This window comes from Ranitomeya imitator, chromosome 5 (genome assembly GCF_032444005.1).
Source record: "Ranitomeya imitator isolate aRanImi1 chromosome 5, aRanImi1.pri, whole genome shotgun sequence".
In the NCBI taxonomy this organism is placed as follows: Eukaryota; Metazoa; Chordata; class Amphibia; order Anura; family Dendrobatidae; genus Ranitomeya; species Ranitomeya imitator.
The window spans coordinates 412,161,265-412,187,890 of NC_091286.1; the positions used below are offsets into that span (position 1 = coordinate 412,161,265).

General features: G+C 41.8%; 1 protein-coding gene and 1 long non-coding RNA gene across 3 annotated transcripts in view; one reads left to right on the top strand and one right to left on the bottom strand.

Moving 5' to 3' along the window:
- DIS3L2 (DIS3 like 3'-5' exoribonuclease 2) overlaps positions 1–9,423 on the top strand; it is a 588,376-nt gene extending 578,953 nt beyond the window's left edge. For both annotated transcript variants that reach the window (XM_069727019.1, XM_069727018.1), the window contains 4 exons: positions 3–133; positions 224–328; positions 437–538; positions 8,207–9,423. In XM_069727019.1, coding sequence (XP_069583120.1) covers positions 3–133; positions 224–328; positions 437–538; positions 8,207–8,305 — 437 coding nt within the window. In that variant the 3' untranslated portion in view covers positions 8,306–9,423. The remainder of the gene's footprint in view (positions 1–2; positions 134–223; positions 329–436; positions 539–8,206) is intronic.
- Positions 1–22,764, bottom strand: part of LOC138638050 (uncharacterized) — a 260,052-nt gene extending 237,288 nt beyond the window's left edge. The window contains exon 1 of the long non-coding RNA XR_011312440.1: positions 22,694–22,764. This is a non-coding gene — a long non-coding RNA (uncharacterized lncRNA). The remainder of the gene's footprint in view (positions 1–22,693) is intronic.
- Between the last annotated feature and the right edge of the window lie 3,862 nt (positions 22,765–26,626).

The window sequence follows — 26,626 nt, forward strand, 5'->3', positions numbered from 1 at the left end:
AGGGCGCGGACCACCACTGAAATTAATGCAACAGGCAATACAGAATCAGGCCGACCATTGTAATGACCGCAAAACTGCATCTAAGAGGGTACAGGAACTAAGTGCTGATCTCTTTTTCTCTGTATTTGTAAAGGTGAGACTCAAACTACATTTTAATATAACATATCAGCAAGTCGTCATTGGACAAGATATTTATATAAAAACTCTTGTGATTTTTCTGCAGGAGTGTGGTCCATTGGAGTCAGAAGCCATGGTTATGGGAGTCTTAAATGAAGCATTTGATGTCTTGGTCCTGAGATATGGTGTTCAGAAGCGGATTTATTGTAATGTAAGCTGATGGAGCAATAATGGAATATAAGTCATAGATCATATATTACATTTTGTGCTGCTGGTGATGGATGACTCCTAATAGACTGGTCTTGTGTGTCTTATTTAGGCTCTACCTCTCCAGAGCTCACATTTCCAGCAAGTGGGTAAAAAGCCTGAGTTGACACTTGTGTGGAGTCCAGAACAAGATGGAGATGGACCTGTGCAGCAGGTAAGCAGGACAGAATGCAATTATTGGTTCATCCAGATAATCGGACTCACTTGTTAGTGAAATTCAGTTCTGACAATAAAAATTGTTTTCCACCAATCACCGTATTTTTCGGACTATAAGGCTATATTCACACTTTGCGGATTTTGCTGCGGATCCGCAGCGGATTTGACCGCTGCGGATCCGCAGCAGTTTCCCATTAGTTTACATTTCAATGTAAACCTATGGGAAACAAAAAACGCTGTGCACATGCTGCAGAAAAATCCGCGCGGAAACGCTGCGGATTACATTCCGCAGCATGTCACTTCTTTTCTGCGGATTTTCAGCTGCTCCAATAGAAAACTGCAGTTGAAAATCCGCAGAAGAAAACGCAGTAAAAACCGCGATAAATCCGCAGTAAAAACCGCGATGGGTTTGCACTGCGGATTTTGCAATTCCGCTGCGGAAAAATCCGCAGTGGAATCTGCAAAGTGTGCACATAGCCTAAGACGTTGGGGTCTTATAGTCTGAAAAATACTTTGATTGGTGGAAAACAATTTTTATTGTCATAACTGAATTTCACTAACTAGTAAAATTCACTGGCAAAAAAAAAAAAGATTTTTATAAGATGTGGGTCCATCTTATTGTTCGAAGTTAAGGTATCTTATCTGGGGGCCGGCGGTTTTAGAGCGGGGTCACAGGAGGCATGGTCCCTTCCTCAGGAAGCCGGCGGCGGCAGAAGTGGGGCAATACTGCAGTCCCGGGGTATCCCAGCGGTGCGATGCTGTGGGTCCGGTGTCGGCGGTGAGGCAGAGTACGTTGCATGGGTCCCTTCCTCAGGATGCTGGCGGCACAAATGTGGTGATGCTGCGGCCCGGTGTCCACGTTGAGTAGAGCCGAGTGCATCATTGATCTCTCTGCTGCTATTTTCCTGAAGCCAAGGGCCGCTGAGACCTGAAGCCCACAGCCTCAGGAAAATGGAGCACAAGAGGTCAGGCGAGATCTCAATCCACTCTCTGCCTCTGGCGGCCCACGGCTTCAGAAAGATGGCCGCAGGGAAACCAATGTTGCACTCCGCACTGCTCACCACCGACAGCGAGCTTCAGCATCACCACACTTATGCCGCCGTAGGTTCCCTCAGGAATGGACGCTGCTACACCACTGACGCATCTTCCCCCCCGTTTAGCCTGCTTTTGGACTATAAGACGCACCCCCCCATTTTCCTCCCAAAATTTTTTTGGGAAAAGTGCATCTTATAGTCTGAAAGATACGGTATGCTATGGAAGCAGCTTCAGATAGTTTGTACAGCCTTGCTTCAATTTGGAGCAGGAACATATGGTGAGTGATTAGATTTGTGTGTCTGAGTTTCTTAGTTTTAAGACTGAAGGTAGATACAGGTCCATCAAGTTCAACCTACAACCTAATATTGATCCAGAGGAAGGCAAAACATCATAAGGCAGATGCTTATTTACCAAAGTCAGGGGAAAAAAATCCTTCCTGACTCCACATGTGGCAATCAGACTATTTCCCTGGGTCAACATTCCATCAACAGAATCTGGTACTCATAACCTGTAATATTATATTTTTTGAAAAAGGCATAGAGACCCCTCCCTCCATGTACTTTTTTTTTGTTTGAAACAACCATTACATCACACTGTGGCAGAGTTCCATAGTATCGCTGTTCTTACTGTAAGGAATCTACATCTGTGATAAATAGGAATGAGCGAATAGCTTCAGATAACTCCTTATCCAAATAGCTATAGCGCTTACTGAATAGCTGCATCGGTAACCCGGATTCCTGAAGCACTCCCGATAATCAGCTGTTCGCTGATAGCCTGTGTGTTGGGCTCTCCATGTTTGTGTGTTGTGACTGTCACACAGCCGCTATACATGCAGCTGCGGCGCTGAACAGCTTATCATCAGGAGCGCTCCAGGTAACCGGGTTCCTGATGCAGCCATTTGGATAAGGATTTATCTGAAGCTGTTCGCTCTTCCCTAGTGATAACCTGTCTTGGTACTGCATTCCAGCTATTCCCTTGATGAGCTTGGTAGCGTTTCTGTGCACCCACTGTAGTTCAGCTCTTCCTTGGGTTGTTAGAAATTTTGGGATGTAGAAAACTGAATATCTCAATTTTGCTTCCTAGATTATAAACAGGGCTATGCTCTGTAGCAGAATCCATGTAAATGTGTGTTTTAAAACCTTGTTCTTTGTCTGCACAACTATAAAACGGGGCAGAATAAAGATTTGACAATTACAATTTCCATAGTGGTATTTAGTGAGCCTTTGGTCCAGAAGGCTAATTATCAGCTTATCTCCTTGGCCTTTGCCTGATTTCCATAATACATGTGGTGCTAAAGGGCATCCCCGATAGTGTGATCAGTAGAGGAGCGGTGTGTGTGTTGTTTTTTTTATGGTTACAGTACTGGGAGTCATGTCTTGATTAGATGTATTCGATATGGCTGCTATTATTAACCCATTTCTAGAACACCAGTGTATACTAACAATAGTCTTGGAGCTGTCTGATAGACTGGACTTCATGAAAAGGCATGCAATGTACTTTGTATTTTGTTGCACATTACTCATTTATTTAAATCTGTATATAGCATGATTTTGTTAAACTAATATACCATATAGTTGAGATAAGGGAAAAAATACATATCATTATTATTATATATTTATTTTTTTTAAAGGCATCCCTAACGTAAAATATATGGCAAAGTTGGAGCACACATTGGCTTCTATAACAGAAGGTTTCACAGAAGTCATACTTTAATTATATAGTGGCTGGTATAGTGTAAAGTGCACAGCCTACGACCTGGGAGACTGGCATTCAAACCCTGGCTATGCCCTGTGGGAAATAAATTAAATAAATTATATATCACTGCTCCTAAGCTTAGGTGGCTGTTATAGCGTAGTGATTAAAGTGCACAACCATCCCAGCTGTTGGAAATATATCGGTAGAGGTCCTTGGGCAAGACTACTAAAGAGAGTGTCACGAACAAAGAGACGTCGCCTGGATTAACAAGGTCTGCGTCAGGACAATCTGATGATAAATGGCACAATGATGGAATCTGATGATAAATGGAACACTGGGACAAGACCAAAACAGAACTGTATCTGATGAATTGCTACTATAACAGCAGACCAAAAAAAGAGAGGATATATGAAGCATAAGAGGAAACTCTGGTTGGATACAAGACCTGCCTTTCCACTGACTGAGAAACAACTAGTTTCCGTGTCATAAAAAGAACGCTACTATTACAACTTGAGATGGATCAACTGCAGATCCACACAACAGGAAGACCTAGAAGAACAATAGATGCAACCCCAGAAAATCCTGCAACTAGAGAGCACTGCAGCTGATCTGAAACAGAAGATCTTAGGGTGGTTTTACATTTGCATCTCTATGCGCAGCGTATCATCTGCACAGATCCGCATGCGTCATGCGTACCTATCTTTAACATGGCATACGCATGGACATGCATTTGCATCAGTTCGCATGCGTCTGCATACGCATGCGTCGTTTCTCGGTGTGCGGCGGAGACCTGCAATTGCAACATGTTGCATTTTTGGAAGCGTCAAAAATACGTCAAATATGCGCAGGCATGCGGATGAGTGCATTACAAAAATGCATTACTGTCTATGGGAACGCATGCATGCGCATGTCCTTGCGTTTGATGCGCTTGTGTACTTCGGACTGCGCATGTCCAGGAACTGATTGAGACACGCCCATTGACACGTCCTCCTGGAAATATCGAACGCATGCGCAAAAACTCAAACGCAGGCAAAAACCGCATCCACATGCAGCGTTTTTTTTTGCACTCCTGCATAAGCATGTGTTTTGCATGCGTTTTTGCATGCGTTTGCGCTTGCAGATGATGCGCTGCGCACATATGTGCAAATGTGAACTTACCCTTAGATGAACTAAACCCCATCAATATCAGAGATCGACTGCCAAGGCTCAGCAAAGAAACACCACCAGAAAGTATGCTAGAAGATGCCAATAGAGCACTTACCACCATAACTCAAACTAATAAACTGATCTATGCTACTGCCTCAGCAATCATGGGATTTCTTGGCTATACAGCCAGCAAGAACAACAGAAGTACGTTCCCCTCCTTGGAAAAGACTGGGGACAAAGATCAAGGTGACAATCAAATGCAAAAGGGGGGTGTAAAGATCAAGAATAAAACCAAGCTGGATAAGTACAAAGACCCTAGAGACTGCTACACAAAGGCTCACAGCACTTGCTGCAAGACTAGGGAGATACACTAGAGAAGCTGAGGCCAAGAAGATAAATTCCCTGTTCTTCAAACAGCGGTATATGAACGCATGACAAAGCAGATGAACCACCTGCTAGAAGCAGAGCACCACCCAGCTTGGCTAACACAAGAAAGAACAGTGCTGATCATGAAGGAACAGCTCCATCCGACTACCGCCCAATATCCTGCCTTAAAACAACATGGAAACTCTTGTCAGGCATCATAGCCATCAAGCTACAGAATATGAATCAGTACATGAATCCAGCTCAGAAAGGCTCCTAGTAGATGGAGCAGTCGCTCAAGATCCAGACAGACCAATCTCTGCACAGCCTGGATTGACTACAGGAAAGCCTATTACTCAATGCCACACACATGGAGCTGTGAATGCTTGGCTCTATAATGTCAACAGGAAATTAAGAATCTTCCTCAAAAATGTAATGGGGCTATTGAGAACAACATTGGAAGTCAACTCAAGACAACTAGCACAAGTGACCATCAAATGCTGCATATACCAAGGTGATGCACTGTCTCCATTGCTGATCAGCATAGACTTGAATCCCCTCAGTCAGATAAGTAGTCTGGCTATGGATACAAGTTCAGGAGTGGAAGCACTGTCAGCCACCTCTTCTACATGGATGGCATCAAACTGTATGTGAAAAACTAAAGAGACATCAATTTACTGATCTACCTTACTAGGATCTACAGTGAAGACATCAGGATGTCCTTCAGACTGGAGAAGTGTGGCCGGTTGGTAATAGAGGGGCAAGGTAGTCAAGACTGATGGAGTGGAATTACCAGCAGGGCATATAGCAGATGTGCAGACATGCTACATGTATCTCTGCATCACACAGGGATACGGTAACCATGATGAGGAGGGAAGGAAAGCAGCAACATCCAAATACAATCAAAGGGTAAGACAGGTCCTGAAAGCCAGCTCAATGGGAATAATAAAATCTGCGCCATCAAGACATATGCCATGCCAGTTATCAGATACCCTGCTGGCATAGTGTGCTGGCCAAAAGAAGAGATGGAAGCTGCAGATGTGAAGACAAGAAAGCTCCTCACAATGCCTAGAGGTCTTCACCCTAAGTCTAACACTCAAAGATTGTATACCAACAGAAAGGAGGGTGGGCCAGGCTTGATAATCATCCAAGCCACCATCACGGATGAAACAAGGAATATCCAGGAATACATCAGAATAATGGCACGAAAAGAGGAGATGCTGAGAGAAAGACTAAGGCAACACAAAAGATCTGAAAGGAAGAACAGGAACGTGAAGCGCCATGGCAAGACAAGCCGCTGCATGGGATGTACCATCAACAGATAATGGAGGTGGCTGATATGAAGAAATCTACCAATGGCTGGAGAAAGCTGAACTCCGAGACAGCACTCCAAGGCACTAATCATAGCGGCACAAGAGCAGGCACTAAGTACCTGATCCATAGAAGCAGTAATCTACCACATAAGACAAGACCCAAGGTGCAGACTATGCAAAGAACCCTCTGAAAACGGTCCAATACATAGTGGCAGGATGGAAAATGGAAGCAGGAGCAGCATATACTGAGCGCCAAAACCAGGTGGCGGGAATTGTATACAGGAACATCTGGACAGCATATGGGCTAAGTCTCCCTAAGTCCAGGTGGGAGACCCCAGTAAAAGTGGTGGAGAATGAAAAGGCTAAAATCCTGTTGGACTTCAAGATCCAGATGAATAAGCAGGTGTTGGCTAACCAACCAGACATTGTGATAGTAGACAAGGGTCAGAAGACTGCAATGATAATAGATGTGGCAGTGCCAAGTGACAGCAACATCAGAAAGAAAAAATGAGCAATACCAGGGCCTCAAAGGAGAACTGGAGAAGACGTGGAAGGTGAAGGCAACAATGATTCCAGTGGTGATAGGAGCACATGGAGCAGTGACCCCCTAAGTTGGGAAAATGGCTACAACAGATCTCAGGAGCAACATCTGAACTCTGTCCAGAAAAGTGCAATGCTGGGAACAACTAAGATCCTGTGCAGGAGCCTCGAACTCCCAGACCTCTGGTGGAGGACGTAAGAAATGTGAAGATTGTTCCAGCTCCTTTCTGATTAAAAGTCCTTTATTGATCCATGTCCTTAAAAATCATCCCTGCACAAAAGGGAATGTGAACAGCAACAAAAACCTGCTAATAGCAACACGTTTCAATCTAAAAGATCTTCATCATGGCCATGACTGGGCTGAGATGACTAAGCCTTTGGCCCCCGTATTTTCCTCTGGTAGAGGACCCCAGAATGAGAAAGGACAAAAAAAGACTTCTGTGAAACCTTCTATTTTAGAAGCCAATATGTGCTCCAACATTTCAATATATCTTATGTGAGGGATGCCTTTAAACCCTACATGTATTTTATTGCTGTGAATTTTCTGCACCCACATAGCTGCCAATACACATAAATGCCTCTCTGCCATTCTCCCTGCATCGAGGCCATAGATCTTTTGTTGGAGCACCCATAATATTACAAACACATTTATTGCTTAGTCATATGGCCACATTCTGAAAATAACATAGAATTTTTTTTAAAGGTGATGTGTGTTGTGTTCCATGGAACGTCACTTTTGGCGCCAATTGTCACACATTTTTCTCCATCCAGTTTTTGTCTAGTTTATTCCTATTTCCATCATGAATATAATTTTTCTTGATGTAGTTGTGGAGATAAGGTAACGATGTGAGCCCTCAGAGTATTTATAGCTGTAGAAGTGCAGAATGCCGCTACTACATACATAAATATTAGGCTACTAGATGGTGGCCCGATTCGAACGCATCGGGTATTCTAGAATATGATCGAAGCGGTTACCAACGCTCCTCGTGCGCTCCAGTCTGAAGAGTGCATTGAGGTCTCACGAGATGATGACGTAGCGGTTTCGCGAGACTGCATGTCATCATCTCGCGAGACCGAAATGCATGGAGCAGTCACTGGGGCGTCGCGAGGAGCGTCTGTAACCGCTTCGATCCGGGGGGCCACCGGAGGGTGAGTATATAACTATTTTTTATTTTTAACATTAGATCTTTTTACTATTCATGCTGCATAGGCAGCATTAATAGTAAAAAGTTGGTCACACAGGGTTAATAGCAGCGTTAACCGAGTGCTTTACACCGCGGTCAACGCTGCCATTAACCCTGTGTGAGCGCTGACCGGAGGGGAGTATGCGGGCGCCGGGCACTGACTGCGGGGATGAAGGAGCTGCCAATTTTTTCCAGACTGTGCCCGTCGCTGATTGGTCATGGCTGTTTTGCCGCGACCAATCAGCGACTTGGATTTCCATGACAGACAGAGGCCGCGACCAATGAATATCCGTGACAGAAGGACAGACAGACAGACGGAAGTGACCCTTAGACAATTATACAGTAGATGATACAATACTAACTGGAAAACCTTTTTCTATCCTTCCGCAGGTAATTAGCATCTTCACGTTATTAGAGGTGGTTCTGAAGTCAGATAATGTGCCTTTGAAGTACACGGCAGTGCTAAAAAGACCTGGAGATGCAAACTGAGATCTGGACCCTTCGGAGCACCGGGTTTTCCCACGTCTCATGAAATGCTTATTTTATCTTCAGTGCAATATCCAAAGCAAGGAATTGGCTGAGTTATTCTGATTGTGCAGTGATGTGCTACACACTGGCCATACAGTGTACAATATGATGTTTTTATTCATTCTTTTGTCTTTTTATTTAGCATTTTAATTGCCCCGTTTTTTTTATATTTCTTTGTGGATTAGAGGATGAACATGGCATAGAGGCTTTCTTGTGTTCATTAAAGGCATAGCTACATTTTTTTACTATTTTTGCTTCCAGTGCATCTAAATGTAAGTTTGCATACGGACTTTTTGTTTCTGCAGTTTGTGACATGTCTGATCCAGTTTTCATACTGGCATCGATCTGGACACGTTACTGTCAAGTAGGAGATAATTTAATTAGACTAAATTTGTAGGATCAAATTATATGGGGTTTGTGTCTTTTACCATGAAGAAACCGTTTTCATAAGAGTTTTAGCAGCTTGAAAAAAAACAAACATAAACAAAACAGTGACATTTTATTGTGACACTGCCACGTTTTTTAGATTCACTGGAGCAATGAGAATAGTTTTAATTGTGCACCGATCCTTTAAGATTTATTTTTGTTTGAAGATGGGAAAACTTTTCCTATGTCATATTCATGGAATATACATTAAAAAAGTGACTTGGAATTTCATATTTTTACACTTTTTAACAAAATATTTATATTTTATTTGTTCTTGGATTATTTCTATCTTTTAGCAAAATGTTTACAACTTTTGATGGATTTTATTTTGCACTATCAATTTACTTTGTAATAGATATGAATATACCCACTATTATTGCCAGAGATGGATGGATTAGACATGAGCTGGAGTTTTGTGTCCTTTTAATTTCTTTTATTAAATTATTAGTTGCGGTCTCATAATTGCACAGGTTATCTCTGTCAGCTGACTACTTGTGTATTACCGTACTCGTGGTCTGCCTTCTGCATACTGTACATGCTGTAAGGAGCTTCTTATTCCCATCTTTTGTGTTCGACAGTATTGTATAAGTCTAGACTTGTATTTTCCTGATTTCTGTAATCCACAATTAAATAAAATGATCTGCTGTCTTGTCTTAAGGTCTCGATCTCTGTGAAGAATGTCTCCGCATAATACAATGTATAACACCCAATTTGAACTACATTTATGTTACTACTTGCATATTAGAAATATGGGTAATAGGTATAAAACGATTTATTATACTGTAACATTGATCCATTTCAACTTCCTGTGCAGGAACTGTAATAAGAAAATGTCTGTAATTTTAATAGAACAAATACATCCAAATAGTGGGTGGACTGTGTATCTGACATTTTCAGTCCCAGTTAAGAACACTGTGCGAAAAAAAAATTGATAATTTGTCACTCTTTTTTCTGACGTTAAATTGACGACATTCTTCCAACTGAAGCCCAAATAGGAGGCCCTCTCGTTTTGATGTAGTTATGATTTTTTTTTTAATATAAATCAGAGATATTCATCTGGGAATACTCTCAACATGTAACTCATATGTACAGTTGTGCTCAAAAGTTTACATACCCGGGCAGAATTTTTGCTTTCTTGGCCATTTTTCAGAGAATATGAATGATAACACCAAAACTTTTTTTCCACTCATGGTTAGTGGTTGGGTGAAGCCTTTTCTTGTCAAACTACTGTGTTTTCTCTTTTTAAATCATAATGAAAACCCAAAACATCCAAATGACCCTGATCAAAAGTTCACATATCCCATTTCTTAATACCGTGTATTGCCCCCTCTAGCATCATTGACAGCTTGAAGTCAGTTTGTGGTAGTTGTGGGTGAGGTTCTTTATTTTCTCAGATGGTAAAGCTGCCCACTTTTCTTAGCAAATCTAACCTTTTTCTCATCTTTCAGGATACATCAGGGGCTTATCTACAGCATTCTAGAATGCTGTAGATAAGCCCCTGATGCTGGTGAGCCTAGCTCACCTTCGATTCTGGGGGTGACTGGTTCCATATAATTAGCCTGTTGATTATTAACAAGCCATAAACCTGTTCGGATAGGCAGGTAATGCAAATTTCTCAGCTTTATAAAAAGTCAGCCTCCTCTAACATTGTGCCAAAAACAGCAGCCATGGGTTCTTCTAAGCAGCTGCGTAACACTTTGAAAATGATAGAGTCCCACAAAGCAGGAGAAGGCTAAAAGATGAGTGTTTTCAAGTTGCCCTTTACTCAGTTTGAAATGTAATTAGGAAATGGCAATTAACAGGAACAGTGAATGTCAAGATAATGTCTAGAAGACCAAGCAATATTTGTGAGCTGCTAGTTGGATTTCTTGAGTGGCAAATTAGAAACCCACTTGACTGAAAAGACCTTCATAAAGATCTAGTAGACTCTGGAGTTGTGGTACATTGTTCTACTGTTCCGATATGGATATGGTACAAATATGGCCTTCATGAAATAGTCATCAGAAGAACAACTCTCCTGTGTCCACACCATAACATTTAGCTTCAGAAGTATGCAAATGAACATCTCAGCAAGCTGATGCGTTTTGGAAGCAAGTCCTGTGGACTGATAAGGTTAAAATAGAACTCTTTGGCCACAATGATCAAAGGTATGTGTGGTGAAAAAAGAGCACAGAATTTCAGGAAAAAACATCTCACCAATCATTAAAGGGACACTGTCACCTGAATTTGGAGGGAACAATCTTCAGCCATGGAGGCGGGGTTTTTGGGTGTTTGATTCCTTACCCGCTGGCTGCATGCTGGCTGCAATATTGGATTGAAGTTCATTCTCTGTCCTTCGTAGTACATGCCTGCACAAGGCAATCTTGCCTTGCGCAGGCGTGTACTATGGAGGACAGAGAATGAACTTCAATCCAATATTGCAGCCACATTGCAGCCAGCGGGTAAGGAAACGGTGAATCAAACACCCAAAAACCCCGCCTCCATGGCTGAAGATTGTTCCTCTACATAATTCAGGTGACAGTGTCCCTTTAAGCATGGGGGTAGATCAATTATGCTTTGGAGTTGTTTTGCAGCCAATGGCATAGGGAACATTTCACAGGTAGAGGGAAGAATGGAGTCAATGAAATTTCAACAAATTCTTAATGCAAACTTAAAGCCATATGTAACAAAGCAGAAGTTGAAAAGAGGATGGCTGGAGATTCACACAATCCAAGCTGCTTGAGGTCTAGTGTGAAGTTCCCACAATCGGTGATGGTTAAGGGAGCCATGTCATCTGCTGGTGTAGGTCCACTGTGTTTTATCAAGGCCAAAGTCAGTGCAGCTGTCTACCTAAAAGTTTTAGAGCACTTCATAATTCCCTCTGCCGACAAGCTTTTTGGAGATGGAAATTTCATTCTCTAGCAAGACTTGGCTCCTGTCCACACAGCCAAAAGTACCAATACCTGGTTTAAAAACAATAGTATCACTGTGCCTGTTTGACCAGCAAACTCGCCTGACCTTAACTCAATAAAGAATCTATGGGGTATTGTCAAGAGGAAGATGAGACAACAGACACAAACAACCATGCAGACGAGCTGAAGGCTGTTATCAAAGCAACCTGGGCTTCCATAACACACGGCAAATGTATGGATGTGTCATCCTGGAGAAATAGCCTTCACATAGTCCTTCAAATCGTACAATAGCTCCCACATAGCCCTGAAAACAGAATAATTGCCCTAACAGCCTTACAAACAGTAATGACCCCCTCACACACAGCCCATCAAACAGTATAATAATCCCTTCCCCCCACATAGACCTCCAAACAGTATAATGCCCCCACATAGCCCTCCGAATAGCATGTCACCCCCACATAGCCCTCCAAACAGTATGATAACCCCCATAGCCCTCCAAGCAGTCTTAATGGCCCCACCTAGCCTTCCATTTAATCTAATGGCCCCCACATAGCCTTCCATATAATATAATGGCCCCCACATAGCCTTCCATATAATATAATGTTACCCACAAGTACTCATTGAATAAAAAAAATATAATGATCACCTCTCCTCATTAACCACTGCTCTGGTCTGCTCAGGGTGTCATGGTCATAGTGCCCGCTGTGGTGGTATGCAGAGAAAGAATGATGGAGGAAGGAGCATCAGCGTCAAGGATGCCGATACATTTGAAAGTGCAATGCTGGGTAAGAAGAGGAGCCCAGTCCCAGTGCTGGCACTGGGACACCCAGACTCATGAGCCCCATAGTGGCCAAGTGGACTGCTGCCATTGGTGGTACACCACAGCGTGTAAATGAGGCTTTATTATGCTGCATTTGAAGTTTATAATAGCAGCACCTGTTTATTTTTATTATTTTGGTAAAACCTAAAAAGATGCATCAACAGATGAATCAATGAAACCTGAAAAGTATATGTTCTTTTGTAGCAGTTGAGGTGTGAGAAAATTGCATGAAAACCACATGCAGAGAAATACGTGGTAATTGTTAAGGCTTTTATCAGGTAGTTGTAGCCTATACCTTAAGGGTATATCACTTTACTGGGGGAATCCCAAATCTGTCAAAAAAAAACCCTCAGAATTATCATGGAGAGAAAAAACAGCCATACAAGACATTTGCTGTGTCTTTCAGCACAGTCTCAAGAGTTTGGAGTGGATACCAGGACAGAGCAGAAGGAAGGCATCAACCCAGCAGCAGTATATGCTTCTTTGTGTGAGGAGGTATACTGGCAAAATGACTTCCAGTGGGCTACTAGTATGCATGTTTCTAACCAAACTGTCAGAAGCAGAGTTCATAAGGGGCCAATGTCCTGTAGTGGGACCTCTGCTCACAGCTCAGCACCATGCAGATTTATTAGCAATCACGAAGAACAACAGAATTGTCAAGTCAGCGAATGGTGCCTCGATCTCTTCACAAACAGCAGGTTCACACTGAGCAAATGTGACCGACGTGAAAATGTCTGGAGGTGCTATGATCGTTATGGTGCCTGCAACATCATCCAGCATGAGGTCTTAGGGGTGGGCTAGTGATGATCTGTGGATGGCATATCTTTGGAAGGGTGAACAGACCTCCATATGATAGACATATGATAATCCTCAGAGCCATTGTCAGACCTAACACTAGTGCAGAATAATGCCTCTGTTACCCAGAAACTGCCTACACATTCTGGCTAACAAGAGCATTGATGCCCTTACACTCCCCAGACCTGAATGCAATTGAGAACTTTTGGGAAATTATGTATTACTGCATCCAACGACACCAAGTAACGTGCTAGACTGGCCAAGAGCTGCCCAATGTGCTGATCCAGGTTTATGAGGAGATCCATCAGGAGTGCATAAAGATAAATCGCTCAGTCCAGCTTAATCAAAACTTCATCAGCAATATGTACTCTCACAGTAGAAGATGTCAATCTACTCAGTGCATAAGTCCTCCACAGAAAAATTGTATCCAGCAAATTAGTTAAAACATCTTTAATCATTTTCTTAAGAACATTCTTCCACAATAATCTTTCAATAAAAACAGGCAGCCAATAACTTGATCAGTGGGCAAAATTCTCATACAGGCACTCAATGTACCCTTGGCATGGCCAAACAATGATGTGCACCTTTCCCCCCTACTTTTTTCCTCCTATCTCCACCCTTCTCTGACTCTATAAAGCAAGAGTTGTCAATCAAAGAGGGGGTTAGAGATACAGAGAAAACAGGTTGGAAGGTGCACATAAATGTTTGACCAAACCATGGTGCACTGAGTGCCTGCACTTGGTCTGAATAGTAATTTTGCTCTGACAGTCTCTTTAACCCCCTTCACGACGCATCCAATTTGAACCTGCGATCATCTGATTGCTTGTTCTATATTGCAAAAATCACAGTTTCCTTTGATGCCAAGCCAGAGGCTGTATTTCAAGGGAGCTTTGTAGACATAGTCAAAATGGTTACCAGAATCTATCAAGATCATTTTTTTTAAATCAGCAAATTGGTGACAGATTGGAAAAATTAAAGAATCAATCAGATGCAGAGCCAAAAGCAAACTGCAAAAAAAGTATGAACGCATGCATATGGCGCAGCTCTGTTCTTTAGGAGGCTAATAAGTCTTGAATTCTGAATAAAGTTGGCAGAAAAAAAAAATAGTGGCATTCTCCACATGTTCCGGAGGTAGAATATTTCTGATGTTTTGGTGCCCGATGTGGCTCTGTGTGGCCTCTGTTCTCTGCCATGCATATTCTTCATATTCTTTATCAAAGTTTTGTGCAGATTCCTTTCTCAGTTTTTCTTTATACAAATGTGTAAATGCTCCCTTATTTGAAGAAAGATCTGAATGCACAAATTACAGTCACAAAGCATGGCATTCATCACTCCTAAATCACTACCACACAAAGCACGTTCTGCTACTCAAGATTCATTGCTATCTATGTGTGACATTCAAGATTGGAAATCTGAGACCTGCCTTGAACAAAGTAGATAAATGCCTATTTTTCTGATACTCTTGCATACACTACACTGGATCATTGTATATATAGGTAGAGCATGACAGAGGAAAGATTGTGGTCAGAGTAGTGACCAGTGAAGGAACAGCTGGAGAAAATGAACGTGCTCCATAAAGTTTAGCTGCCGATACTCCTCACGGCCTTATGCATTTTTCCAATCTGCGCAGGAGCAGTTATATCCTTAGGTGAGCAAATACTGGATCTATGTGCTTAATTTCACCCTACACAATGGAAACATTCTTTCCCCCGAAATAAACAATAACTTTTGTGTTATGTTGGCTATGTTGTTCACTACTGCTTACATAGTAACATAGTAACATAGTTAGTAAGGCCGAAAAAAGACATTTGTCCATCCAGTTCAGCCTATATTCCATCATAATAAATACCCAGATCTACGTCCTTCTACAGAACCTAATAATTGTATGATACAATATTGTTCTGCTCCAGGAAGACATCCAGGTCTCTCTTGAACCCCTCGACTGAGTTCGCCATCACCACCTCCTCAGGCAAGCAATTCCAGATTCTCACTGCCCTAACAGTAAAGAATCCTCTTCTATGTTGGTGGAAAAACCTTCTCTCCTCCAGACGCAAAGAATGCCCCCTTGTGCCCGTCACCTTCCTTGGTATAAACAGATCCTCAGCGAGATATTTGTATTGTCCCCTTATATACTTATACATGGTTATTAGATCGCCCCTCAGTCGTCTTTTTTCTAGACTAAATAATCCTAATTTCGCTAATCTATCTGGGTATTGTAGTTCTCCCATCCCCTTTATTAATTTTGTTGCCCTCCTTTGTACTCTCTCTAGTTCCATTATATCCTTCCTGAGCACTGGTGCCCAAAACTGGACACAGTACTCCATGTGCGGTCTAACTAGGGATTTGTACAGAGGCAGTATAATGCTCTCATCATGTGTATCCAGACCTCTTTTAATGCACCCCATGATCCTGTTTGCCTTGGCAGCTGCTGCCTGGCACTGGCTGCTCCAGGTAAGTTTATCATTAACTAGGATCCCCAAGTCCTTCTCCCTGTCAGATTTACCCAGTGGTTTCCCGTTCAGTGTGTAATGGTGATATTGATTCCCTCTTCCCATGTGTATAACCTTACATTTATCATTGTTAAACCTCATCTGCCACCTTTCAGCCCAAGTTTCCAACTTATCCAGATCCATCTGTAGCAGAATACTATCTTCTCTTGTATTAACTGCTTTACATAGTTTTGTATCATCTGCAAATATCGATATTTTACTGTGTAAACCTTCTACCAGATCATTAATGAATATGTTGAAGAGAACAGGTCCCAATACTGACCCCTGCGGTACCCCACTGGTCACAGCGACCCAGTTAGAGACTATACCATTTATAACCACCCTCTGCTTTCTATCACTAAGCCAGTTACTAACCCATTTACACACATTTTCCCCCAGACCAAGCATTCTCATTTTGTGTACCAACCTCTTGTGCGGCACGGTATCAAACGCTTTGGAAAAATCGAGATATACCACGTCCAATGACTCACCGTGGTCCAGTCTATAGCTTACCTCTTCATAAAAACTGATTAGATTGGTTTGACAGGAGCGATTTCTCATAAACCCATGCTGATATGGAGTTAAACAGTTATTCTCATTGAGATAATCCAGAATAACATCCCTCAGAAACCCTTCAAATATTTTACCAACAATAGAGGTTAGACTTACTGGCCTATAATTTCCAGGTTCACTTTTAGAGCCCTTTTTGAATATTGGCACCACATTTGCTATGCGCCAGTCCTGCGGAACAGACCCTGTCGCTATAGAGTCCCTAAAAATAAGAAATAATGGTTTATCTATTACATTACTTAGTTCTCTTAGTACTCGTGGGTGTATGCCATCCGGACCCGGAGATTTATCTATTTTAATCTTATTTAGCCGGTTTCGCACCTCTTCTTGGGTTAGATTGGTGACCCTTAATATAGGGTTTTCATTGTTTCTTGGGATTTCACCTAGCATTTCATTTTCCACCGTGAATACTGCTTATATAATTGCCCTTTAGCAGGGGTCTCAAACTCGGCTGGGTATATGGACTGCAAATAGGAAAAAATTGAATTTGGAGGGCCGCATTCTTTGAAGGACAAAGTAAAATTTTTAGGGATACCATTTTTTTTCTATACACCATTTGAAAATTGTTACTGTGTTTTTAAAATGTGCACTCATATTGTAGTTTTGACCCCATATTGTAGTTAGGTAACCATATCCAGGTCCCCATACTGTAGATATGTCCCCATCCAGGTCCTCATATTGTACTTATATCCCCATATTATAGTTATTTCCCCATCCATGTGCTCATATTGTATTTAAATCCCCATATTGTAATTATGTCCCCATCCAGGTCCCCATATTGTAAATATGCCCCTATCCAGGTCCCCATAATGTAGTTATATCACCATCCAGGTTCTCATATTGTTGCCATGTCCCCATATCCATTTCCCTATATTGTAGTTATGTCTCCAGTTCCCCATATTGTAGTTATATCCCAATCCAGGTTCTTATATTTGTAGTCATGTTCCCATATCCATGTCCCCATATTCAGGTCCCCACATTGTAGATATATCCCCATCTAGGTCCTCATATTGTAGTTGTGTCCCCATATTGTAATCATGTCCACATCCAGGTCCCCTTACGTTGCCTGCGCTCCCTCACAGCGTCTTGTTTTGATACCAGTAGCTGATTTATGCTACTAAGCAGCATATGGCAGTAACATCATGTGCTGCTTAGAGGCAGAGGACAGCTGCTGAAACACTCTTTGCTGTCCACACTGGGACTATAGGAGTGGAGAGCAGTGAATATTCATTGAATTTTAATAGCGGGAACAGTAGCCGGCTTCCTGCAGCCTTGTGATCACGTTTGCCCACTACTTAAGAGAATGAATATTCACTACTCTCCATTCCCATAGGCTAGGAGAGCAGTGAATATTTATTCTGTTTAGTAGCGGTCACACATCATCCCCCAGCCACTGCAGGAAGCTGGCAGCTGTGTTTACTCTGCCCACTATTAAAGAGAAATGAATATTCACTGCTCACCAATTCCATGGGCGTGGAGAGTCGTGAATATTAATTTCTCTTTAGCAGCAGGCACAAGCGTTAGCCGCAGCATACACCAGTGTTGGGCTACTTTCACACTAGCGTTTTCTGCAATCCGTCACAATGCGTCGTTTTGCAGAAAAAACGCATCCTGCAAAAGTGCTTGCAGGATGTGTTTTTTCCCCATAGACTTGTATTGACGACGCATTTGCGACGGATTGCCACACGTCGCATCCGTCGAGCGACGGATGCGTCGTGCTTCTGCGGACCGTCGGGAGCAAAAAACGCTACATGTAACTTTTTTTGCTCCTGACGGACCGCTTTTTTCGACCGCGCATGCGCGGCCGGAACTCCGCCCCCACCTCCTCGCACCTTACAATGGGGCAGCGGATGCGCCGGAGAAATGCATCCGCTGCCTCCATTGTGCAATGCGCTAAACGCTAGCGTCGGAATCTCTCCCCGACGCATTGCGACGGGGAGATTCCGACGCTAGTGTGAAAGTAGCCTTAGCCGTAGCAGCCGGCTCCTGCCTTCTGTGACCCGCAGCTCCGCCGCTGTGGCTCGCCCATCTCCCCACCACAGCAGGTACATCATTTCAATTGAATGTACCTCTAAGGACGCACATTCAGCTGAAATAAAATGCTGCTGTCGGCAGATCCTCTGACCCAGGCAGGGATGCCAAGGGGTCTTCAGTGCTTGCGGGCCGCATGAAGCAACATAAATCTCATTAATTTCTAATAAGAATTCATTCAGCATTTTCATTTCCATAAATTGTGAACACATTTTCTTTAAATACCATCAAACACTTGAGAATTCTTCGATATCGTAGGACACAAAACACGCAATTTTTGCCTAAAGATATTTGCCGTCCTTTAATGCACTTGCACGCAATTAAGGTTAAGTGCTGTGAAATATGTTGGCGCTACATAAATACAATTATTATAATAACTATTATTATTAATAAGGCTCTTTTTATCCAGGTTGATATTTGGTGAACGATACTCATGAGAAGCTCGTTTTCATTTCTTAGCCCATGGAAATATGCTGATGATGAAACAACTAACGAGCAAAGTGCTCAATTGTTTTGTGATAGGATAATTTATGTTGGCATAAAAATTTGCATTGGTTTTCGGCACCTTGTCCCATGTAAACAGGTGATGTGCTGCTGACAACATGATGCCGCGTGGGACCAGGACAACTGTATTAACAATTCATTTTCCCCAAACAGTGAGTAAATGAGCGACAATCAACATGAATATTTTACAGTCAATAAGTATTTCTAAATAGGCCATTACAGCGGCTGAATTGAACTTGCTCCCTTTGCTGCTAACAAAAGGAAAATGCTTAATTGAATAGATAACTGCTGAGACATCACCATTGTACTGTGTGTTGTATCTGCTTTGTATGTACTATATATTAATAAATTAGAATCTTCAGTACAATAATCTCCACAGCTCTGAGATAAGAGATAACGCACTATAGAAAGAAATATACACCAACTTCCATTGGAAGATAAAATGGAGAACTCTCATTTATATGGTGTCATTGGCAATGACCGGACATTGTTCGAAAATGCATCCAATTCCAATATTCCTCTACTTGTTCATCTATAGCTTCACATTGTAAGGGAAGCTTGCGGTATCACAGTGCAATGCAAGTTTAAATGGTTTAGTCCGAATAACTGTAAACAGTTTGCAATAATGGGATATTTTTATGAGCTGTATCGCTATTTTGCCACAGTTTTTTTTCTCATTTAGTTTTATACATTATGGCGCATTTACTATAGTACAATCTTAAAGATAGTTTGTCTTAATTTCACCCACTATACTATTTATCGTATACGCACACGCTGCTCTCTCATGGACAAATCCAGGACTATCTTTACATGTAAAAAAAGGGAAAAAATCTTCAGCTCACCCAAATGGAGTCCAAATTCCAAGAAGAAATCCGAGCAAGGATCAAGCGTGCAGCCAACAACGTCATGGATACAAAAGAAACTAGGGAGATCCAGCTCCAGGAAAGAGAAATAGTCTCTGATAAAATCCAAAATATCTTTATTGTCATGAAAAAATTTAAAGTGTGGACTCCAATGACAAGTGAGAGCAAAAGAGGGGAGAAGCCAGCGCAGCCTAAGGTTAAGACGCTCAAAGAATTGATCAATTGTTTGCTAAATGTCTCATTTTGAAAATACAGTTAGAAATTAATATGTGCATTTGCACTTTATGTATTGCGTCTTAACCTTAGGCTGCGCTGGCTTCTCCCCTCTTTTGCTCCAATGACAAGTGGTATAACAAAGGAATCACATAGCAGCTCTCACTGCACTGAACGCGTTTCGAACACAGCTGTGTTCTTAGTCCTCAGTATGAGTATGCCTATGCAGCATCAATAGTAAAAACATATACCTCGCGACCTCTTGCGAGACCGCTATATCATCACGGGTTACTGCCACAAGGCATTACTGGGAACGGAGCATCGCAAGGAGCATCTCTAAAGGCCTGGGCTGGATCTGGGGGCCGACGGAAGGTGAGTATATTACTATTTTTTATTTTAATTCTTTTTTAACAGGGATATGGTGCCCACATTGCTATATACCATGTGGGCTGTGTTACATACTGTGTGTGCTGTGTTATATACTGCGTGGGCTGTGTAATATACTACGTCGCTGTGCTCAAAACTACGTGGGCTGTGCTATATACTACGTGGCTGTGCTATGTTCTACGTGACTGTGTTATATACTGCGTGGGCTGTGCTATATACTACGTGGTTAGATACCTTACAGTATACCCTTTTTTTATCCACAAAATTACATATTCAGCCATATATCCAGAAAAATAATATGAAATAGACTAGTAATTAGGGTGTGCTGTGATAAACAACAGTGACAACCACTGTAAAGAGGAAACCAGATACCGAACCACCATGGAACATGAAATCACCAGATAGTCAAGAAGCATGGGAATATTTAAAAATATGCCTTTATTTATCAGGATGGCAACAATACAAAAATATAAAAAAATATGTAATATAAAAATTCCGCAAGGACAGGATTCCACGATATTCATACTCAGCAGAGTAGCCCCCAATAATAAGGAAAATATATATTTTTACAATTGTACATATCATAAAGTGCAAAGGGTATCAAATAAGGTGCAATAATTCCATAAAAAATGTTTTTTTTATATAAAAAAAATTTTTGTTTACAACAATATAAGTGTAAAATTTGCATACAAAGGGCTCAACAACATTGTGTAAAGAGTGCCAAAAAAGTGCATAATAAGAAATAACGTACACAAATAACAACACAGTTGTTTTAAAGTGCCCAAGTGCATAGACCTATATGAAGGTCTAACAACATGTGACCAATATCAGGGATATGATAGCACAATATATCTCTTATATACCTGGGGGGTAGGCTGAGACCTGAACCTGCGGGTGCCCGACGTGCGTTTCGGAGGTATCTCCTTTGTCAGGGGGTGGTCATTAATGATCTGAGAGGGTTTTTATAGTGTAAATTTACCGAGCGCTGCGGCCCGTGTGTATCCGGCGCATGCGCGGTCAGGAGGTCTGAGAGTTCCGGTCTCCACGTCACATGACCGGCCGCACAGGAACGGAGTACCCGGCGTAACCGCGGATACTTGGACGCAGAGCGCCGGGACTCACAGACACAGACCGGGCATGCGCACAGCCAGGGACACAGGGTGGGAAAGGCGTAAGTGATCAGTGCACATATCGTGCAATGGATAACACGCAAATGGTAAGATTATACTTAAATGTCACTACTGGGGCTAAGAGGACAGAGGAAAAGGGGGCATATAGGAGCGGAATTTGGCCAAATATATCAGGCATGCGCATATTGAACTGTGCTATATATGCAGAAACATAGTACTGATGTATAGCTGCCAACCCATTCAATAAAAAAAGGGGGCAGTATATACAATTACAAAGGGGGAATATGTCTATATAAATATAGCATATATATGCTTGCAATAGGCTTTAATGCCCGTATAATATTGTAAATAAATAAACAACAATAAATAATGATGAAGAAAATAAAGATAAATATAAATTAAAAAAATTAAAAAAATATAAAATAAAAAAATAAAAAATAAAATAAAAAAAAGATAATAAATAATAAATAATAAAAAAATAATAATGATTGATTTCTGTCAGGAATCCCCTGACCGCTGCCACCAATTTGTCACGATTCACACCGTGACAGTCACCCCTACGTCACGGGTCGGGGTGACTTTGGGCCAACAGACGGCTATCACATGTGCAGGGGGCTTATCTTAGTTATCCCTCCACTGCTAACAATGCGATGAGAAAACACACACAAGGCTATTGACCTCTTAGCTGACAGCAGGGGCTTATTCTAGGTATCCCACTGCTTTTCAATATACTACAAACTGCAGGGATTTATGTATATCCCGCTTACAGTTCCACTTAACACTTGCAGCTCTCTGGCACCCCCCTTACTCTCAGGTCAGATTAGGCACTGCACCCTGGGTAATTAGTCGCCAGAACGGCTGCCTGCTATGTACTGGCTATTGGGCACGCTGCAGCGACGCGATAACTACTCCCACTCAGGCAGGAACAATAATTATCAACCCCGCAGCCGCTACAGCATCACCCAAAAGTCTGCACACTATCGGTATCACTGCCACCAGCTTCGATTAAACGGGTCCGAAGCTAACCCAAAACAGTAGCGTATTTCTCTTCCAGAGACCGGGTACGTTTAGAGCAGGAGAATGAACTAATATTACATATTATATCCCATAAAAAATTAGGCAGTGCTTTATCAAAAATATTTTATAAAGATGTTACAAATGAGACAATTGCAAATATGTACATGGGTAATTATAACATAAAGGGAATAAAGGAGAAAAGATAACACTCACATGTTCAAAGCATGGCAGGCCCCCAGGCTGGTGCAGTTTTCCATACGTCCCAGCTCATGGGATGTGCTCAGCTCTTCCAGGAAAATAGGACAAGAAGGAAGCTGAGGATGTGTGCAGACAGTTATAGCCAAGCCTGTAACATCCCAGAAAGGGGTTGGATCACCTCGTCCCTCCTACCTCTTCAGATAACTCATTTTATTCTAATCTATATCTAATTTCGATAACTCCGCTACAAAACATGTCATAGTCCTAACAAATCCATCATTCAGCTCGGATTAACGTGAGCATTCTAATGAGATCAAATATGTCCTATCTGGGATACATATTTACAGAGAAATCCCTACTTCTTTACCAGATGGAGTTAGAAGCTCAGGTTTTACGTGGTGAATAGATCCACCGAGGGGTGTAAAGAATATATATTTTTGTGTTTTTTACGTAAACGGGTTGTGTAATATCTTAACAAAACAAGACAAAGGACTTCCATGCATTTCTGGAAAGTTAGAATCCAGTTCTAGCCTGTCACTTTCCACTGCAAGAATGCCGGTCGTAAATACTTCGGCTCTCTGAGCTAGAGGTAATAAACTTTTCCTCCCCCATCTACATTGGCAAAGCAGCTCTTGGCTGAGTGAAAGGGAAGGAATTTGAAGCTACAAACTGTTGCAGCATCACTCCAAGAAGGGGGGGCTTAGCCCACACAGGCTAGCAGGAGAACTACTTATGATATTTCATAAAATATCGTGACAATTTCCTTTCTCATTATGCTTCTTGTTTATTGCTTGTAGATTCTCCAAACGTACATCATCCTCCACAGTCCAACCTTCCAGCGCGACCAGCAAGAACGTTACGTACAAATCCCACAGTCCGCCCAAGGTTAGTAAAATACAGAACTAAAATCAATATTAAAAAATATTAGAAACCTTAAAACCACAAGAGAAATAAAACAGTAAAAATATTAATATTATTATTAAGAAGGTTACTAAAACGGTTTACAGAAAAGGTACAAAGCTCAAATTCTCATTTAACCCTCTAGGTGCCAAGGGTCCAAATCCATTTTGTTTCTTTTCTCGCCAAAGCCGTACTTATTTCGCCACCTCTCTCATTAATTTTAATCCTATCTATGCCGGTTACCTTTAGCAGAGATGCATGCATCACACTCGTGATGCAACTTGAAGTGTTTTGGGATTGTTTTTAATAAGGATATGTCTTTCACTTCTTTAGCAGCTAAAATTCCCAAAATATGTTCCCTGGTATGTACCTTAAGTTCTCTAGTAGTCATTCCCACATATACCAGGGAACATGGGCATGTGGCATGGTGAAGTACAAGTTATGGCCTGTTTAATTTTATAAATAGCAGTACCATTATGGTTGCAGAATGTATCAGTTCTTTTAATATTAGGACATGCAACACAATGGCCGCATGGTTTACACCCAGGCACTGCTTTTATACTGGTAAGAAAAGACGGAATTCCTGAGTTATATGAGTAATGGCTTCTGACTAGTTGATCCTTCAAGTTCCTAGATCTACGATAGGTAATATTACATGTCTCACCAATATAACTGTGTTAAAACTGGATCAGCCTTTAAAATTGCCCATGATTTATTTATATATGTTCTCATTAACTCCACGCCTACCATCGACACCTTCAAAAAGAACCTGAAGACCCACCTCTTCCGACAAGCCTACAACCTGCAGTAACCACCGATCGACCAAACCGCTGCACGGCCAGCTCTACCCTACCTACTGTATCCTCACCCATCCCTTGTAGATTGTGAGCCCTCGCGGGCAGGGTCCTCTCTCCTCCTGTACCAGTTGTGACTTGTATTGTTCAAGATTATTGTACTTATTTTATTATGTATACCCCTCCTCACATGTAAAGCGCCATGGAAAAAATGGCGCTATAATAATAATAAATAATAATAATAATTAACTCAGTTTGACCATGGTATTGTGTAATATACCTTATTACCCTATCGGATTTAGATGGCTTATTTTCATATAGGGCTTGATGTCTATGTGCTTGGCACGATTATAACCCTTCTTAACTGAACGCTTGCTATATCCTCTTTTCAAGAATCTTTCTTTAAGATCCAAGGCATGCTTCTCAAAATCTGCCTCATTCGTACAGATCCTTCATAGGCGCAAAAATTGGCCTATAGGGATCGATTTGATCATTATTGGGGGATGTGACGAAGAGGCATGTAAGAGGGAATTTACTGCCGTCGATTTCCGAAAAATGTTGGTGTAGAGGCAGCCACTCATCCCTATGCACACCCACATCTAAAAATTCCATGAATTTTGTATCACACTTGTATGTTAAATGGATTTTCAGATGGTTTTGATTCAATTGTTCCATAAAAATATGAAGTGAATCCATGGAGCCCTGCCAAATGAAGAATATATCATCAATGAACCGCACCCATATAAGGATGCGGTCCATCGATGACACAGGCTCAGTGTGAAATAGGTCCCTCTCCCACAGCCCCAGGAACAAATTAGCATATGAGGGCGCAAATGACGTGCTCATGGCTGTGCCCTGGAGCTGTAGGTAGAGGGACCCCTTAAAGAGAAAAAAAACTTTGGTCAATGAAAATTCAAGCATTCTTACAGTAAATTGTCTCATGGATGTGGGTATAGAGGAAGAGTTCAAAAAATACTCAGCCGCCCGAACACCATCACTATGACGGATGTTGGTGTATAAACTCTCGACGTCACAAGACACCAGGAGCGTATCATCACAAACATAAAGACCATCTATCTTCTTCAAGAACTCATTGGTGTCTTTTATAAATGAGGGCAAATTCTCAACCAGAGGTTGTAATTTTGAATCGACAAATTTATTTATTTTCTCAAGGTAGTTGCCACATCCAGATATGATGGGTCTACCTGGTGGAATTTTCTGGTCTTTATGAACTTTCGGTAATAAATAAAATGTCGATATGGTTGGTTCAGGTACTTGGAGGGCTACATACATACATATATACTACGTGGGCTGTGCTATATACTACATAGCTGCTATATACTACGTGGCTGTGTTATATACTATGTGGCTGTGCTATATACTATGTGGCTGTGCTATATACTACGTGGGCTGTGTTATATACTGCGTGGGCTGTGTTATATACTGCATTGGCTGTGCTATATACTGTGTGGGATGTGCTATATACTACGTGGGCTGTTATATACTACGTGGGCTGTTATATACTACGTGGCTGTGTTATATACTACGTGGCTGTGCTATATACTATGTGGGCTGTGTTATATACTGCGTGGGCTGTGTTATATACTGCATGGGCTGTGCTACATACTGTGTGGGCTGTGCTATATACTGCGTGGGCTGTGCTATATACTACATGGGCTGTGCTATATACTACGTGGCTGTGCTATATACTACATGGCTGTGCTATATTCTACATGACTGTTATATACTGCGTGGGCTGTGCTATATACTACGTGGGCTGTGCTATATACTACATAGCTGCTATATACTACGTGGCTGTGTTATATACTACGTGGATACTACGTGGCTGTGCTATATACTACGTGGCTGTGCTATATACTACGTGGGCTGTGTTATATACTGCGTGGGCTGTGTTATATACTGCTTGGGCTGTGTTATATACTGCGTTGGCTGTGCTATATACTGCGTGGGCTGTGCTATATACTGCGTGGGCTGTGCTATATACTGCGTGGGCTGTGCTATATACTGTGTTGGCTGTGCTATATACTGCGTGGGCTGTGCTATATACTACGTGGGCTGTGCTATATACTACGTGGCTGTGCTATATACTACATAGCTGTGTTATATACTACGTGGCTGTGCTTTATACTACGTGGCTGTGCTCTATACTATGTGGCTGTGCTATATACTACGTGGGCTGTGTGATATGCTACATGGGCTGTGTTATATGCTACATGGGCTGTGAGACTCTTTG